The sequence below is a fragment of the Aplysia californica genome, unplaced genomic scaffold, assembly GCF_000002075.1.
Source record: "Aplysia californica isolate F4 #8 unplaced genomic scaffold, AplCal3.0 scaffold00031, whole genome shotgun sequence".
NCBI lineage: Eukaryota > Metazoa > Mollusca > Gastropoda > Aplysiida > Aplysiidae > Aplysia > Aplysia californica.
The window spans coordinates 1,097,325-1,116,217 of record NW_004797301.1 but is presented as its reverse complement, the minus strand read 5'-3'; the positions used below and the strand labels follow the sequence as shown (position 1 = coordinate 1,116,217).

The 18,893-nt window shown below is 39.1% G+C and overlaps 1 protein-coding gene across 1 annotated transcript; it reads left to right on the top strand.

The window, feature by feature from the left end:
• Positions 1 to 149: 149 nt before the first annotated feature.
• LOC101859543 (mitochondrial sodium/calcium exchanger protein) lies at positions 150 to 18,738 on the top strand (the record flags this gene model as incomplete). The annotated part of the gene is given in 14 exon segments (XM_013091280.2): positions 150 to 299; positions 981 to 1,033; positions 2,163 to 2,220; positions 3,502 to 3,613; positions 4,762 to 4,929; positions 6,336 to 6,434; positions 7,472 to 7,713; positions 8,298 to 8,445; positions 9,621 to 9,742; positions 12,526 to 12,603; positions 13,544 to 13,619; positions 16,254 to 16,334; positions 16,653 to 16,717; positions 18,446 to 18,738. Coding segments are annotated over 14 exon segments (1,647 nt in total), but the record flags the coding sequence as incomplete, so codon positions are not given.
• Between the last annotated feature and the right edge of the window lie 155 nt (positions 18,739 to 18,893).

Genomic DNA, 18,893 nt, shown 5'->3' with positions numbered 1-18,893 from the left:
GGAGGAACTTCCTTTGTTTGTCATTGTAACCCAAATGTCCCCATAGAGAGTATTTAAGTATTGTCTATAAAATCTATTTGTCTGTTTGTCTGTATGTCTTTCTGTTTATTTATTTATCCATTTATTTATTTATTCTCTAACAGTGCAGCGATCTCCACTCCATTCCCAATCTCACGGACTTCTGTGCCTTTGTGAGAAACACCAGTTCGTGCGACATTGACGAAGGTTTCATCAACTACACCGCTTTCCTGTACTGTACTCTCGACAATCTGGTGATAGAAGTGGCTTGTCTTATCCTGGTGAGTGTTCTTGTTGTTGTTGCTGTTGTTGTTGCTGTTGTTGTTGTTGTGTGTGTGTGTGGTAGCCTATCGGTTCGAAATGTTTGGAGCCCCGAAGAGCATGCCCTTTTCCAGGGCCACCGCCTCCCTTGGGTAATGGATGAGGCAGTCCAACCTCCCTGAATCCTCCCCGAAGAGATGCCACCGCTGGAATTTGTGGTGTTCCTGACTGTTGTTGTTGTTGCTGATCTTGTTGTTGTTCTTGTTGTTGTTGACTGGTGGGTCTTGTTGTTGTTGTTGTTTATATTTTTCTTGTTATTCTTACTCTTCTTTTTCTAGTTTTTGTTGTTATTGTTGTTGTTGTTGCTGTTGACTGGTGGGTCTTGTTGTTGTTGTTTATCTTCTTATTATTCTTCTTACTCTTCTTTTTCTTGTTGTTTTTTGTTGTTGTTGTTATTGTTCCTGTCCTTGTTGTTGTTGTTGTCCTTTTTTGTTGTTGTTGAAGTTGTTGTTGTCTAGTCTGTTTGGTTGCTTGTTGATTAAGAAACTGCCTTTAAAAAAGAGAATGATGAATTAATCACAATTTTGAGCATGGGACGCCTGAACTGCTCGCCAACTTGCTATTTTTTTGGTCTGTGCTCTTGGTCTGTCCATGTTTTATTTTTAGTAAGTAACCCTTGGCCTTTCTGTTGACCTCCACAGTTTATCTGGTGGTTCTTCCTCTTCACTGGACTAGCAGTCACTGCTGATGATTTGTAAGTAACAGGTGGTTTTATTTTTGGGAGGGGTTTTTTTTTTTTTTTGGTGGGGGGAGGGGGAGTGTGATAAGTGGGATGTGTTAGTAGACAAAAAGTTTTGGTGGGGGGAGGGGGGGGGTGCTCTGATAAAGTCTACAGTCCTACTCCTCCAACTTCTCTGCTTTTTGTTTTACTTTTGTCTTTATCTGTTTTTAGCACAGTGATAATTTAGTGGGTGGTTTCCGGGTGCTCTGGTGTGGATACCTCCTTCTTTCCTATCAAACAATTATCGTCTTTATCTCTTCTCCTTCTTTTTATAAATGTTTGTTACTCTCTTGTAACACCTTTAATCTTCTACACTTATATGACCTAATTGTGTTGCAAGTGCCGTAAAGCGCTTACTAATACTAAAACTAAAAAAGTGATAATTTAGGTGCTGACACTGTGGACTTCATTTCAAAAGAGTGGTAATACTATTGCTCTTTCTCTCTCTCTCTCTCTCTCTCTCTCTCTCTCTCTCTCTCTCTCTCTCTCTTTCTCACATACACACTCACTCACTCTCTCTCTCGTCTCTCTTTTCCCTGACATTTTTTTTGTCTAACATGTTCATGTTTGTTTCCTTCTAAGAAACAAAGAAACAAAAAATCTTGCTTAGAATTTATATCTGCATTGTACATTTTATGGTACGAAGATGTAAGTCGGAGGAAAGTGGCATATTTCTGTTCGATTTTTTTTTTCTTTTTTCTTTTAAACAGGTTGTATGTGTTATTTCAAGATACTGGTGTTCTTTGGGTATTGTTGTTTTTTTCAGAAAAAACTTTTTCCAAATAAGTTCAGAAATACAGATTTCTGTAATTGTCTATTGCTGTTTCCTCCCGACTTCAGGGCTAGCTTTGCAAAACTCATCTTGATACAAGAAATAGTAGGCAGTAGGATCTGTGAATTTTGAGTAGTCTTCAAGTGAGCATTTCCAGAAAGTTGGAAAAGATCAGTATTTTTTCCCCCCAACCCATTGGTACCCTCTGTTTTAGTTTCACCATATTGAAATCTTGTATAACGTAAATTCCTGTCTAACAACAAGCTCTGTGTGTTTTACAATCTGGCCCACCACATCAACCATAATTTCATTCTTTTATCTCCTCCACAGCTTCTGTCCTTCTTTAGCAGTCATATCTCAGAGTCTGAAGCTCAGCCATAATGTGGCAATATCCTTTCGTACTGGGTAAAATAAAGAAATGTGAAAGGAAAAACAGTTGTAGGTAGAGTGGTTCATTTAGCAGTGTTTGTTTGTTTGACTGAAGAGAGGCACATCAACTCGGCCTCTGTTACTTTGTGGTGTGTGCAAGTGTGTGTGCGCGAGTGTGTGGGGGGGGGAGCAAATGGGTTTTTTTTGTTTATTGTATATTGTATTTCCTGTTGTATGGTTTTGTTGTTTTTTTCTAATGTTTCTCTATCTTTTTTTCCTGGCCCTGCCCTTCCTCTGTTTCCGTCTGATTTCTTGTTTTATGCTCCTGCTGTTATACTGTCCTATAGTAGTCTTGACATTTAATTCGTTGTTCATCTATGTATTGTAAGCAGAGGATTGATTCAGTGTCTACAGTATGTTGTTGTCCTTGTGATAAGACCAGCTAACCCACAAAAGATCAAATTTTAAATGTGACAAATGAATTTTTAATTATCCATTTCATATTGTCATCCAAAGACAGGTTTGCATTTTGACTAGAAATTCTTCTAAAACATTAGAAACAATGCCGAATAACCCACTGGCAGCTGGGTTCCTGTTTCATGAAATCAAACAAGTTTTTTTCTTCTCTTATAAAATTTACGCCGCTGTGGTTCGTCGGTCTAATCACAAGGGCAGTGATATTTTGAGATTACCTTTTTTATGCTGCCTAAACTGCCTTCGATATAATCTAGATCATTTAGGAGGTTGACCTCAACCCTGCCTTACATGGTCAACCCAAGCTGATGAGAGGGATACAAAGTCCCAGCCGAAAGGTCGAGATACTTAATCATATTTTGGGGAGAATCCAAAGAAACTGGGTGGTAAGCATCGCCAATCGGCGAGAGAAGAGGTGGCAAAGTGTTAATAAGTATTCTCCCCTCACAAAATCGAAAAGGGTCTTCTGCTTACGACAGTGAATTGACCTCTACACCACAACCTCTGGTCTGTGGGATAAAAAAAGAAATACAATGTAGTAGCATTGAAAATTGCTTGGCTTACTTTGGGGGTTTTTTAAACTTTTTTTTGGTACTGAAATTGAAAGATTTTTACTGACTGCTCAATTTTGATCAGAGAAGCATTCATTTTTTTGATAAGATTTTATTAGATGACACATTAAGGTGTTGAAAGATAATAATAAATTATCACAGAGAAAGTAGGATCAGACCACAAAAGAGCCCTCCACCCACCCATCAACCACACTCATCTCCCGATCTGCTTTTAGGGTTTTGTCGTTACATTTTTCTCCTTGACTTGAACTCACGGCGTTACCTTCCTGGCATTTGGTAATGGGGCACCAGATATATTTTCCGCCATTGCTGCTATTGGGAACGCCAAAGCTGGGGACGCTGGCCTTGCCATTGGCGCTCTTTTCGGTAAGATGATTCAGTTTTTGTTGTGGGTTTTTTTGTGTTTTGTTTTTTCTATAATTTTTTTGGTCTTTTTTTCGAGGGGAGGGGGGAGTGTTTAGGTGTGTTGGAAGATATTTTCCTTTTTTTGTTGTTGTTGTTTTTCTTTTTGGGGGAGGGGGGGGTGTTTTCTTTTATGTCAAGGTAAGGGCTAATTATTCATTGTTCTTTTGTATAGATGATGCTTTTGAGACTCTGATAAACTAAACAAATGGGGGGTGGGGGGGTGTCATGGCCATTCATTCCTATTCCAGTATTTTTGGTCCAGGGGGACTTCATTTTTCGCTTTTGCTGTCTTCTTTCCATCTGTCTGTTGATCTGGCCTCGTATCCCCAAGTGGCTTATTTGTGACTAGCTGGATCGATATTTCACCCTGAAAAAAAGCATGTGGCTAGAGGGCGCCACCAATTATTTCTGCTTTTTTTCTTTTCTTTTACTTTTCCCCTGCCTTAAATTATAAATAATGGGTAATTGGCAGGTGCTCTGATGTGGTTACCTCCTTCTTTCCTTTCAAACATCTATCGTCCTTTTCTCTCCTCCTATTTTTTGTTTGTTACTCTCTTGTAACACCTCTAATCTTAGGCACTAATATGGCCTAATTGTGTTTAACACTTACTAAAACAAAATATAGTGGCCACTGTGTCAACAGACTTCTCTTTACTTGGCCACATTTTTAGTACTCAAATAAAATTGCTAAAACCAGATGATCATGGAAAGCTGGTAAATATCTGTGTACTTATGTTCTGTCTCTACTGTTATAGGTGCTTTAGTTTAGTTTTAGCTGGAGTTTTACAAAACTTGCAACACAATAAGGTCAAATAAGGGCTGAAGATTAGAGGTGTTACAAGAGAATAACAAACACAAAAGGGAAGGAGAGATTAGGACAATAGATTTTGATAGGGAAAGAAGGAGCAAACCACACCCGAGCACCTGCCAACCACCCACACTAATAGGTGCAGAGCATCTGTGATCATTATTTCCTCTCCTTCTGGTTTGAAAAAAATTATTTTTGTTTAATTTTCTTTTCTTAGTATGTTACTCTATAGTAGCGCATCTAACCTTTTGTGTTTATTTAACCGATTTGTCTAAAATTAGAATTCTCCCATCCGCGGCAGGTGCGGGTGTGTTTGTGACTGCGGTGGTGGCTGGCTCCATTGCCATCATTTGTCCTTTCACCTCCATGGAGCGTCCCTTTTTACGAGACGTCATCTTTTACCTGGCCGCAACGTTCTGGGCCTGGTACGTCATGTGGGACAAGAAGATCACCCAGGTGGAAGCCGCAGGTCGGTGAACGTTTGAGAAATTGGTACTGGTAGTGATCATTTTTATGATAAATAGCACTTGTACAGTGCATGTCCCAGCTCATCAGTGAGCTGTATTGTGTATATATATGTACTTTACAATCTATATTTTTGTAAAGGTTTTATACTCATTTCAAAACAGAGAGGCTATTTAACTCTCTGTCCTCTCCAAAAAACCACTCCCAGCTGTCAGAACTGTTGTGCCAGTAGGCTGCTGGCAGTGGCTCAGGCAAATCTGTTTACGACTACATCAACGTTATATCAGTTTTCAGGAATTTCCTAAAACAGGTGTCTTTTACCAGCTGTTCTTTCTTTAGATGAAGAACTGTCAAGATAGATTCATTTGTTCTGATTTATTGACCAATTTAGTGATGTATACGTCACTTTTAGGTTTTGTACCAAAAGAGGGCTCTGGCATAGTGGGAAAACCCCCACCAGAGAGAAAATAGTTCAGGGGAGTTACTCTGAATTTAATGTCCCTCTCAAATAAGACCTAACCAAATCGCTACCTCGGGATTACAAAGTTTTATCTGACATTTTTACTGTAATGAGCTACTTAGACCATGAGGTCAGAAACCAAATGTGAGGCAGCGTGGTGGAATCAGGCTCCCATCAAGTTTTGGGCATGTAAAGTTATTGGTGTCATCTGAAAGCTTGTTCACTTGTCTTTATTTGTATGAAAAAAATATCCATTTATCTTGAATACAAGTCAAGATATTTGCGAAAGAAGGAGGTGGAGGTCACCGGTTTTCAGAGGTAAAATTAGTGAGAAAATGGCTGCCAAAAATTTGTTATTTCCTTAGCTTAAGAGTCCGTAGTAACTGAAAATTTACATTTTTTGCGCCTTTAATCAACGTTTTTCAGGAAAATCCACACGGAAATGAGTTCTTTAATGGGCATGAAAGGTAATGGGCCAAAAAACAAAAATTTGATAAAAATTCACAAACCTGCGGGAAAATGCAAGTTTTTTCACTTTGATTATTTTGACGAGAGCCTGATTCCACCACGCTGCCTCACAAATGTTCTATCTGCTTTATCAAAATCGTAAGATTATTCAGAGATTTTCAAAGAACTGCTTTCGAAAAAGCTCGACATGATGTGAAACTTAGAATTTTTTTCATCAAATTTCTCAAAACTAGATACTGAGCAGATAGAACTTTGTAATTATTAGATAACAAAATGAGTGGAGAACTTTTAGATCTGAGTCATGGCTTTTGTAAATTACCTTAACTCAGAAGTATATATTCCTGCTTAAACCCAGTTGTTGTTGTTTTTTTTCATTTTTCTCGAAATAGCCTCAGGGTGACTGTTTTTTCTGACCAATTTATTTATATCGAATAGTTATTTCATGTAATCACAATCCCCTGTTCCTTCTTTGTTCTCCTCAGGTTTTATTGGTCTATATGTGGTCTACGTCATCGTAGTCATTTTAGGGAGAGCTATCAACCAACGTCTCAAGAAGATAAGAACTGGGAGCCAGATGGGGCGTAAGTAAACTGACAGCATTATATCATCATCATCATCAACTTCATCATCATTATCATCATCATCATCATCATCGTCATCATCATCATCATCATCATCATCATTATCATCATCATCATCATCATTATCTCCTGGATCAAAGTAAAGGCCATCGGCATCTGTGGTGTAGAGGTTACCTATCTTGCTCTGGTACGCAGGAGTCTCGAGTACGATTCATGAGCGGGAAGCATTTTTATATAGGAAGAGAAAGTTTCTCTTGTTGTATCTCTCTCAGCCTGGTTGGCCTTTACAGGCAGGGTCGGAAGCCCACCTCCTAAAGAGGGACAGACAGATGGACAGAGGGACAGACAGATGGAGGTGGATAGCGATATTACATTTGCTCATGACCTTTGTCGGCTCAGTGGCAACTTACTTCCAATGAAGAACGATGGAATCATAAAAAGAACACAATTTGTGACAAGAGCGAAGCAGATATACATTTTATTTTTGAAAAATAAACTTTTTCTCATTACTCTTTATTCACTAATGCTTGAGGGTTGTGTGTGATTGTGTGGATAAGGAAAGCAAATTCTTGGGGCAAAAAGGCAGCATATGTAAATTATATAGGGCATTTATCCACAATCTACAGCATGCTCTATACGCTTTACAACTATTATCACCCCAGCAGACTCTAGAACACTGAGAAGCATTCTCAGCTTCTTGGGAAGTGTACAGTACAATCTGCAGATTGCACTCATTAAAACACTAACAATTTTTCACTGTCTATAGTCGGGCATCCATTCCCACCTGGGTGAGGTGAGGAAAATTTGTGTAAAGTGTCTCTCTTATGGACACAACGTCAGAGTCCTGTTAGGATTTAAAACCACAGGTTGCAAGTCTGAGGGAGGAAAGTTTGTGTAAAGTGCCTTTCTCAAGAACTCAACGCCGGGCCCCAGACAAGATTTGAATTCACTACCTTATGGTTGTGAGTCTGAAAACCTAACCACTAGGCCGCCAACGCCACAGTTATTTGCACAGAAGTCTATTAAATATTTTTCAGGTTTACTTGAGGAAAGTTTAACAAGCTCCGAGGTCGAAAGAGATGAGTCTCAGCCCTTAATGAGTTCTATCAACCGTCGCGTGTCACCGAGTGTCCAGATAGAGCAGGACCCCGGCGAGAGTAATGTGGAGTCTATAGGTGACCGTGGCCTGTGGAGAGCCTTCCTGGATGATGTCAATCCCATTGATGTTGAGGGGTGGAGAGAGAAAAGGATTTTCGGCAAGGTCTTTGAGTGCTTTAAGGTAGGTGTGATGAAAAAATGTACCCGTAAAGTTCGGACTATAAACCATGACTTTCGTCCTTAGCTTTAAACCCTGCGGGTTATTTAAAGTAATTAAACGCCAATGGTAATTTTCCTGATTGCAGGAGCATGCACACACACACACACACACACACACACACACACACACACACACACACATATTCACACACATGCATACACATGTACACCAACATATACTTATGCATATACTCTCACATTCATACACACATACTCTCACACGTACATACACACACACACACATGCTTCCCCCCCCCCCCCCCATATGCACACAAACACACACTCACACACACACGCACACACACTCAAACCCCTCCCCCCTCAACCCACACACACACACACACACACACACACACACTTGCACACCACAGGCTCACAGACACACACACAAATACCCCCCCCCCATACACACACACACACGCGCGCACACACACACTCACACACACGCACACACGCACACACACACACACACACTCACACACACACACACACACAGACTGTAAAACATCAATATTCCTATTGATGATAATACTTATCTGTCCCTAGTGCCCTCTGATGCTCGTGCTCAACTTTACTGTCCCTGTGGTGGGGGAGCACAATGAAAGTGAACCCAATGACCCTCGAAACTGGAACCGGCTACTCAATTCACTGCAAGTCTTCACAGGACCAGTGTTTGCCTGCTTCGCCACTAAGTGTGAGACATTCTTAAATAGTATATTTATATTAGTGCAAAGTATGTATAATTATAGTGTGTGAGGCATCGTGGTAAAATCAGGCTCTCGTCTAAATATTGAAATAGATGAATCATCATTTTGCTCCTTGTGTACCTATTTTGATAGAATTTTTGTTTTTTGGCTCAGCACCTTTAATGTCCATTTAGAATCACATTTCTGTGTGGATTTCGCTGGAAAAAAACATTGATTAAAGGCACAAAACTGTGCATTTTCAGTTTAAAAGCACTCTCAAGCTACTAATTCACCAAACTTTTTCGGCCATTTTCTCACTTATTTATTTATTTCTGAAATCCACCTCTTTCAATTACAAATATCTTGACTTTTCTTCAAGATAGATTGGTTGGGGTTTTTTTTTTAATCGAAAGCAAAACAAAGGAACAAGCTTTAAGATGATACTAATAATTCCACATGTCCAAAAATTGACAAATGCCTTGCTCCTCTACATAGTGACACATACATTATACTCGATGGCAAGATGTGGGGCAAAAAGGCCAAGGGTGTACAAAGAACAACATGGACCAGCAACATCAAGTCATGAACTAGTCTAAGTATGACAGAGTGTATAGCGACAATTAGCGATTGTAAACACTAGCGAGTCATTACATGTCGACCTCTGAACCAGAGATAACACCTCCAGGTATTCAGATTACTTTTTCCCTTCTCATGTAACCGTCTATTGTTAGATGTCGAGGAGATGTAAAATTTTCAGTCAAGGGCGAGGTGGATGACCTCTTCAAGAGATATGTTATTCTTTGGACAAATGATGTCATGCATCACATTCAACACTAAAGAATCAAATGGTTCGAACATCTCCTACGATTACCAACACACCATCCAGCACAACGTGCCTACATAAAAAAATTTGATGGCAACAAGGCTAGAGGGCGACCGAGAAAGACCTGGATAGATGGAGTCAGGGAAACAGTAACCACCCATGGCATCCCCCTAACCCAACTCTCTGGCTGGCGACAGAGAGACGTCTCTTTCTTCCCGCGACACCCAAAAGGGTATAAGTGGTGGATAAAAGTATAAAAGTAAAGTAAGTCATTCTTTGGAGGACCATTGTAATGTTACCAAACTGTTTTACCAATCATGGTAATATCATCTTTTTTTTTGTTTGTGTCTCTGCCTACAGTGGGGTTGAATTGGATTGGTGGAGTTTTTCCCGTCTACGCCCTGGTCATGGTTGTCTGCGCCATTCTGGCTGCCCTTGTTTTCTTCACTTCAAAGACTGACGAGCGTCCACCGTATCACACGGTAAGTGTTTCAGTAATGGTTGTCGTTAATTTAAGTTTCAATTTGGTAAGAGTTTTGCTGTGCTCACAACTGCATAAGATCATATGAGCATGCGACGGTAATGTTTTAACTGATACAGCACAAGGCTACTTTTAGCCCTCTCTTCCCTCTAGCCCAAGTCATACTGCTGGAGTCCTTGACTCCTCAGACCGTCTGATCCTTGTCCTCTACCTCACTGTCATGTAGTTAATAAGCCATAAGCACAACAGATCCAGCCAATACTGATTGCTTCTGAAACTGTGTGTGTGTCTGGAGAAAGGTCCCAGTTGTCGGTAACGCTATTTTCGAGCAGCAGGGTGAAAAGGCAAAAAAATTTGTACTGATAAAAAAAATTTTCCCATCAGAAAACACCTGTTTAACCATTTCTTAATAATATATTAAGAGGATTTTATAATATTTTAAGGCTTAATGTTTTTTATTAGTTATTTATGCGGCATGTTGTACTTCGTCAAAGGTTAAAATTTGCCCAAAAAACTAGGTTTTTCTCCAAACATTGTTTTTGCACCCTATGTTACAAAATGTGGTATATCTTTAAAACTGCTCAAAATATTTGAAAATTTAAAAAGTCAGCATGTTCATCATTGAATTGGCTACAAGTAAATGCCCTTAATTCAATATCCAAAATTTCCAACAACTGGGACCTCTCTCTAGGTACACACACAACTTTTTGCAATGAAAATAATAACATTTCTATACTGCTTTTGTTTGAAGTGCTGAAAGATAACATTGAAGAATATTTTTCAGGGACAATTTGATGGATTGCAGTAAAAAATACCTGACTTGGTTTGAGATAGCTGTTGCCTTGTGAGGGACATATACAAGACCAGGGGGAAGATGATATCAAGAGAGAAATATATGAGACAAGGGCTGCAAGGGTTAAAAACTAACTCCCATTTGCAGATTTGTGTTTCTTTTATCTTCATCTGTGATTTGTACCTAAATAAAATCATCGCAGACTACAACTTAACCATGAGTTGAGGTACATCTAAAGGGGAAAAAAAAAATTACTGAGTGAGACGTGCTAGCCATTTGGTATACACAAACCATTCTTTTGATAGAAAACTAGGAGACAGTTTCTCTGCATTTCCAGCCTCGACCCATCTAAGACACTTGATGCAATGGGATTTTTCCATGTGTCACGATGCGGTGGAATCGGGCACTTGTCAATTTTGGGGCATGTGGAGTTAATGGTATCATTTTAAATCATGTTCATTTGTTTTTGCATTCTTTGAAAAAAAAAATACCCTTTTATCTTGAATAGAAGTCGAGATATTTCTAATTGAAGAAGGTGGTGGTCACCTGTTTTCAGAGGTAAAATTATCGAGAAATTGGCCACCAAAGTTTGGTACCCATAGCTTCAGAGTCCTTGGGAAATTAAATTCACATTTTATCTTCTTAATCAACTTTTTTTCAGTAAAATCCGGGCAGAATTGTGTCTTTAAAAAGACATAAAATGTATTAATCCAAATGTTAAAATTCAATAAAAATTGCCAAACCGGCATAAAAATGCCCTTTTCTCTGATTTCATAATTTTGAGGAGCGCTTGATTTCACCACGTTGCCTCACATTCAGAAACTTTGCTCCGTACTTATATGACACAAGTAAGTCCTATTGCAACAGCCCTTAGCTTCTTGTGGTGAACTCCTGAGTTAGTGAGGACTGAGTTAAAAAGATTATTGAATACCACTGAAAAATGAAAGAATATCTTTCAGGTCTTTAGTAATTTAGAATGAAGCAGCCAGGCAAGGGTCATGTAATGTGACGTTTCTTTAGCTCTCAGGGGGTACACAAGTAAAAATAAGCAATTGATTAATGGCTTTGAATATAAGATAAGATACATCTTTGTTGTCCAGATCCTGGCACATTGGTTTGGTGTTTCACCACGCGCACGCACACACACACACACACACACACACACACACACACACACACACACACACACTCGCTCACACACACACACACACACACACACTCGCTCACTCACACACACACACACACACACACACACACACACACACACTCGCTCACACACACACATTCACAAACATGCACACACACACAGGCTTACAGTCACATGCATAATATAAATGAACGGCAATATAAACAATAATAATCTTAAGCTAGATACATACTCAATGTTATTCTAATGCATGCTCTAAGTTCATATGAATACTTGTAACAAGATGGTTAAGATGGAAGAATTTTGATGGATGATGGTAAAAATGACCTTCTGTATCTTTCTTTGTTACAGATCAGAAGCCTAGGTCTTTTAAGTACTTCTGAGTGATGTTTTTATTGGAGGGAACAAGGGATGTTTGTTGTCTAAAAAGATGGAATTATGTTTTTTTTTGTGTAAGCTATTATGTACAATTCATTTAGGTAGAGGAATGTAGATGTTGAAATATTACATGCTTTCCGTGTTAATCGATTTAATTTTTATTTATCTTGTTGTCTTGTGTTCCCAGCCCAGGATGTTATACAAAAATTATGGAGACCAAAATAATAAAATCCAAATTGATATTGAGACGTGCTAGCCATTTGATATACACAAACCATTCTTTTGATAGAAAACTAGGAGACAGTTTATCTGCATTTCCAGCCTCGACCCATCTAGGACACTTGATGCAATGGGATTTTTAACAGATATATATATCTATGTGTCACAAGCTTTTACCACTTTCTGTGGAAAGAAGACAAAAAGAAACAACAAAACAAACATATTAATTAACATTTCTCTTTTTCAGGCATTCGCCTACCTGGGTTTTGTGGTGGCCGTCGTGTGGATTTATAGCATTGCCAACGAGATCGTCAATATTTTACAGGTTGGTATTTTTGTGGTCTCTCTGTTTTGTTTTCATGGGAAGTTTAACTCTCTGAGGATGCTCATTGCCTGTGGTCATTTGACATCCCTTGAAGAGGCGTTTTGGGGGCCACTTTGAAAAAGTAGAATAATTATTCAGATTTTTTATTGTGTTTCCTTTATTTTATATATGTCAACCGGTGTCAGTGGCGTTTTAGATGGGCTCTTTGCTCTTGTACGTTGAAGATGTGATTTGAGGGTCGCTACACTTTCAGTGTTGCACATATCTAGTTTTCTTTGTGTAGAACAACCAACACATAATTTTGTTTTGCGATCTGGTTCTGCAATTTTAGAAGCAACATTATTTGATTCCTGTCGGGGGGTAGTTATTTTATCGAGTGTCTCCAACTGTCTCCTGGGATGTTATATCCCACTCCTAACACTCAGGGTTGAAACAGCCCACCTCTTTATTGATTTAAATTCTTTTGATTCATCATCATCATCATCATCATCGTCGTCGTTGTCGTCATCATCCTCATCATCATCAGAGACCAAACAATTCCCCTTTTTCTTGTTCTGTTTTCCTTTAAGCCCAGCAATCTGCTTCATGTTGGCACATTTTTATGTAACCTACAAATATTGGCACCAAAGTCAGGGCAGGGAACAAGAAAAAAAATTCTACTGATGGGGGCTTAAAATATTTTAAATCGTTCTGGTACACATGCTGCCTTTCTCAGATTGTTGGTGGATAGTTGGAGGGAACTCTGATGTGGTTTGCTCCTTCTTTCCTCTAAGAAAAATTGTCGTTCTCATCTCTCCTCCTTTTCTTTGTATGTTATGGTACTCTCTAATAACACCTCTAATCGTGTGCAGTTGTGTGACCTATTTGTGTTGCAGGTGCTGTAAAATTCTTTCTACTACTAAAAACTCAGACTGTGTATCACCCCTTGTTGTATTTACAGGCTTTTGGCATTGTGTTTGACCTGTCTGATGCAATTCTAGGCCTGACCCTACTAGCCTGGGGCAACAGTATTGGAGGTTGGTAACTACAAGTAACTATCTGTCTGTCTGTCTATCTATCTATATATCTGTCTGTCTGTCTGTCTATCTATCTATATATCTGTTTGTCTGTCTGTGTCTATCTGTCGGTCTGTCTGCCTGTATCTATCTATCTATCTCTCTATCTTTCTATCTATCTATCTGTCTGTCTGTCTGTCTGTTTGTCTCTCTGTCTGTCTATCTATCTATCTATCTATCTTTCTATCTATCTATCTATTAATTAAATACCTGTGAACATCCTGTGTCAACTTGTCCATAATTGCTCTGCTGTCTTAGGTATAGCGACGTATCTGTCAAAATCAAGGGTTTTTTGTTTTGTTTTATAGTTTGGTGTACTAACTAGTCTAGCGCATACCCTTTTTTTTTTTAAAAGCAGGACAGTATACCTACTTTTGAAATTGTAGTTCTTAAAGTGGGGAAGCTCCTAAAGTGACTGATCTCAATACCACTGTTGATGGCAGAATTACATATCTAATTTCTAAAGCTAAATACACTCTAGCAAGCACATAGCAAATAGGTACATAGTGAAAAACGTTGTGAACAGATATTCAGGTTAAAAAAAATTTCTCTTGTATATTCTTTGTTTCCAAAATATGCACATGTTGAAAACAATGCGTACATAGTGAAAAGATTTTTTTGCATCAGCATGGGTAGATCTAATTAAACTTAAACACAAATTTATTTTACTGAAGTAGCTGGGATGAGAGAGACGCAGAGGGAAAGAGACAGAGAGGGCAGACGTATTATGAGTGAAGGCCAATGACCTCTCTGTAAGCCAAGGACAATAATGATAATGATAATTATTATTGCAACAATAATAGTAATAATGATAATAATAATTGCATTTATATAGTACATATCCACAGTCTACTGCATGCTCTGTGCGCTTTACATTTATCATGTCTGCATGTTTGTCAGCGTTAGCCAGAGATTTCACAATACACAACAGCTTGCAGGAATTCTGCAAAGTTAGTTTTAACCCTTTCCATACGTCGTGTTTTACTATCGTATCTATACGACATGGGGAACTCTGTGCCACCACTTTCAAAGAGGAAATTTACTCTTTAATCCGATTGGTACGCTAGTCTGTCAAAATGCTTTTTTTGAGAAACACTGAAAGTTTCAAAGAAATCTTCATATTAGAAGTATTCTAAAATGTGAAGAATACAACCCCGGGGTACAAAATGACCCCAGGACGTACAGATAGGGTTAAGTGATGTTTCAGTAGAAAGTGGACTGTGGCGGTGCATAAGAAGCTGAAATGCTTCTCAGTTGATGAAAAACGTCTGATCCTAGCAGAGGTGGATTTAAAAAATTGATGTAAAAAACTGTAGCCTGCAAAATGTTGAAACTAAGAACTCAACGGGTACTTTGATGTGACATAAGAGGAATAATTCATGTAAAGTTTTGACCCAATTGTTCAACTTTGTCTGTCTCTCTTCAGGGATGGGGATTCTCCAAAAATGTTCAGAATTCCAATTATTTTTTTTTTTTTAATTGCCGTCGGTTGTACTGTTGCATTTTGAATTTGAACAATTTCTTGCTGTGGGAAAGTGGGTGTGGACAAACTATTGCTGCACTGCACTTGAAGGAGTTACATACTACCATTTCTCCTCCTTTTTGAACACAAGAACATGAACATGCAGGGAAAAAAATTACTGCTTGACCATGAAACAATAACATTGATCTGACCTGTAGAAGCATTCATTGTAATGTAAGTATTTAGATGAATGTAGGCTTCTGTATTTTTTAAATCTTGTCAATTATGTTTTTTACTAGTGAAATAACACCTTATTGTAATTCTTTTTTTTTAATTCAAAGCACTTTTCTTCCCGGCTTCTGGGGGGCTGACCCCCTGCTGCTGTCGCAGAATCTTCAGAAAAATTTGGGGGGATTAGTCCCCATCCCTGTCTCTAAACATAGCCCAAAATTCTGAAATACTGAAATTTTTACATTACTAAAAAGATTTCTGCATCCACTTGTTTTGCTATGTGTGTGCTAGACTGTGCTTGTCGAGAGAGTACAAAAATTGACGGTTTCTTGTATGATTCAGTTGCGTTGGTAGTCTAGTGGTTAGACTTCTGGATCCGTAATTGTGAGGTTGCGAGTTTGGGAGTTCGAGCCTCAGGCCCAACGTTGTGTCGTTGGGAAAAGGCCCTTTACAAGAAATTTCCTCACTTCACCCAAGTGAGAATGGGTACCTGACCATAGACAGCGAAAGGTCCTGTCAGTTTGTTTGTGTTTTACGACCTATAAAAATGGCGACTTGCACTGAATGCTTCTGAGAAGTTGAGATTGTTTCAGAGTACTATCAGGTCTGATGGGGTAATAATATAGATTGTGTGATTGCGAGGTAGAAAGACTGTACTTACCGACTGGCGTCAACTCACTCACTGGAGAAGACGTGAGGATCTCGAACGTGGCGCCAGTCGGTAAGTACAGTCTTTCTACCTCGCAATCACAAGCTATTTCGGCCCGCCCAGCGCCCCCTAGTCTCATGGGCCCGTAACTCTCGATTATTCTTCTCTCTAATAACAGATTGTAAAGTGCATAGAGCTTGCTGCTGAGTGGGAATTTACGCTATACAAATGCTGTCTTTTATATATTTCACAGATCTGGTGGCTGACATGTCTCTTGCTCGTCAGGGATATCCTCGCATGGGAATCTCTGCCTGCTTTGGTGGACCTCTTTTTAGTATCCTTTTTTTTTTTCATTGCTTTTGTGAGTTCAGTTTTTTAATTAAACTTTATTTTGGAAGGTTTGACACCCAACATTAATACTGTGACCAGCGTTTGCAGTGTTGCAGTCAGGTGCTTTACTTGCACACACAGAAATCTATTCCCATTTGGAGAGAATTTTTATTCAGTGTCTCGGAGAACATTATTACAGCCTTGAAGTTAGACATGATAATATATTTCCCAGCCTTTGTTAAAAGTGACCAATTGAATGAGAGGTTTATTAAGAAAAATTGTATCTTTCCAACATTTTGTTCATGACCTTAACTCTGGTTAGACCTACTCATTGGTTTAGGAGTGCCTTTCACCATAGCTTGTCTGCAAAAGGATGGTGTCTTCCATGTGAGTATGTTATGTCGTCTTGCTGTTTTAAATTAACTCTTTATCTCCGGCAAGTTTCACTTGTCTGATCAGGCACATTTCTTTACGACGACTTCAACGTCAAATTACTTTTCAGCAATAGCAAAAAACAGGTCTCTTTTACAGGGAGTTTATTCATTATGTGAAGATCTATTGAAATGAGTTTACTTGTTTTGATTTTATAACCGATTTAGTGGCAAATATGTCAGTTTCAGATTTCGTACCAAAATAGGGCCCGGGCATAGTGGGTTTACCTTCTTCCGAGATAAAGAGTTAATGGAAGTGGTTTGAGTGAGCCCCTGGAAGGGACTAGTTCTTTACACCTCCACTGCTGTTTCTGTCTGTAAGTCTTTCTTTTTTACTAACACCAAAAATGATTTTTATTGTGTCAATGATGTACAGTCGAACCTGCCTCTATAAAACGGCCACCTGTACCAACGGCCTTTTTCAATTTCCCCTTTTGCGTTTTTTCTACATAATTTCACTGTGTAAAACGGGCACCTTTCCAACACGGACGCGGCCACCATATTTTAACACACAACCCTTATCACACCGAACAATAACACCTGTCTTAGACAGCCACCTTAATGGCTCCATTATGTTTTGTCACAAATTATGCATTGGCCCGCGGCGTTCTGTGCGAGCAGTCATAATTCGATCACCTGTCGTTGTTGTTAGGTTATCCCTCCAACTGATCATGTTGCGTTGACCCCTCCCACAGTTGACCAATAGGTAATCAATTTTCAGCTGCTGGTGAGGTAAGCATGTGATCCCTCATAACCCATAATCCCCACCCAGAGCTCATACACAAATCGTAAGTGAGATGAATGATCACTGTTTGCCCAGTCTGTAACAAAGTAACTATGGACATCAACATGAACTTGTGACAGAAGCGTCGCTTGTTCTCCGAGTGGTGGCGACCCATCTGTTTGTTTTACCATAGCACTCGGTCCTCCGTGTCTGATACATTTCGTTTTATTGTCACCCTTGTGCAAAATCAGCGACAAAATGAAAATAACAAACAAAATACAGAACAACAACAACAATGCGGAAACTTTCGGTTGGGACTTCAGAAGGGAATGGTTTGTTTTCTTCATCTTGATCAGTCCTGCCTAAGACAGGCACCTGTCCTATGTGGCCACTTTTCTCCTTGACAGTGGGTGGCCGTCTTACACACGTTCGACTGTACTTCTCTTTACTTTACATTCCTCTTCTGTGATGTCTCTCATGGCTTCTTCAAATATGTGCCCCTAACAGATTCTAATGTTTTAATTTGTCCATACTGGTATATATAGTCATTTTTATTATTAGTGTCTTTCTCATTCTTGTTCTTGTTTTTGTTTTTGTTCTTGTTTTTTCTTCTTGTTGTTCTTTTTCTAGTTTTGTGTGTCCTTCTTGTTGTTCTTCTTCTTCTTCCTCTTCTTCTTCTTGTTATTCTTCTCTTCTTTTTTCTTCCTGTTCTTCTAGTTCTTCTGTCATTGTTATTTTTATTATTGTTATAAATCAATTTTATTATTTTTACTATACTATTATTGTTATCATCATTTCTGTTATTTTCTGTTGTTAACATTATTGTTACTATTCTTATTCTTTTTATTGTGACATTATTTCATTGCTTTTTGTAATTCGTATTATTATTCATAGTCATAGCATAATTACTACTTATATCATTGTAAGTGCTTTCCAACCTCTTCTTCCCCACATCCACAGCTTGCAGTCACCTTGGAGGAAATGGTCCTGGCCGCGGGTCTCGGCACATCCCTCATTGCCACTCTGCTCATCGTGCCTCTGTCAGGGTTCAAAATGTCTCGACCGTACGGGATCGCCCTGGTCTGTCTCTATGTGGCTTTCCTCGTTATAGCTATCCTCACAGAGACCAATGTGATCCCCAATAGTAACCTCTGATTTTGTAATGTTTTAAAAAGAGGAGGTTTGTTTGTTTGTTGCTTCACCCTCACCTTCACCTATCCTGTGGTCTGGTTGACAGTTGGGGCACTCCCCCCCCCCCCCCCCCCCCCCCCCCCCCCCACCCCACACACACACACACACAGTAGAATTTTACAGCCAGCTTCTTCCACTCCTGGGGGTTTGTTGGTTGTTGGAAATGAGTTGCAGTCGAACCTATTTAAGACAATCACCCATTCACTATCTTACAATA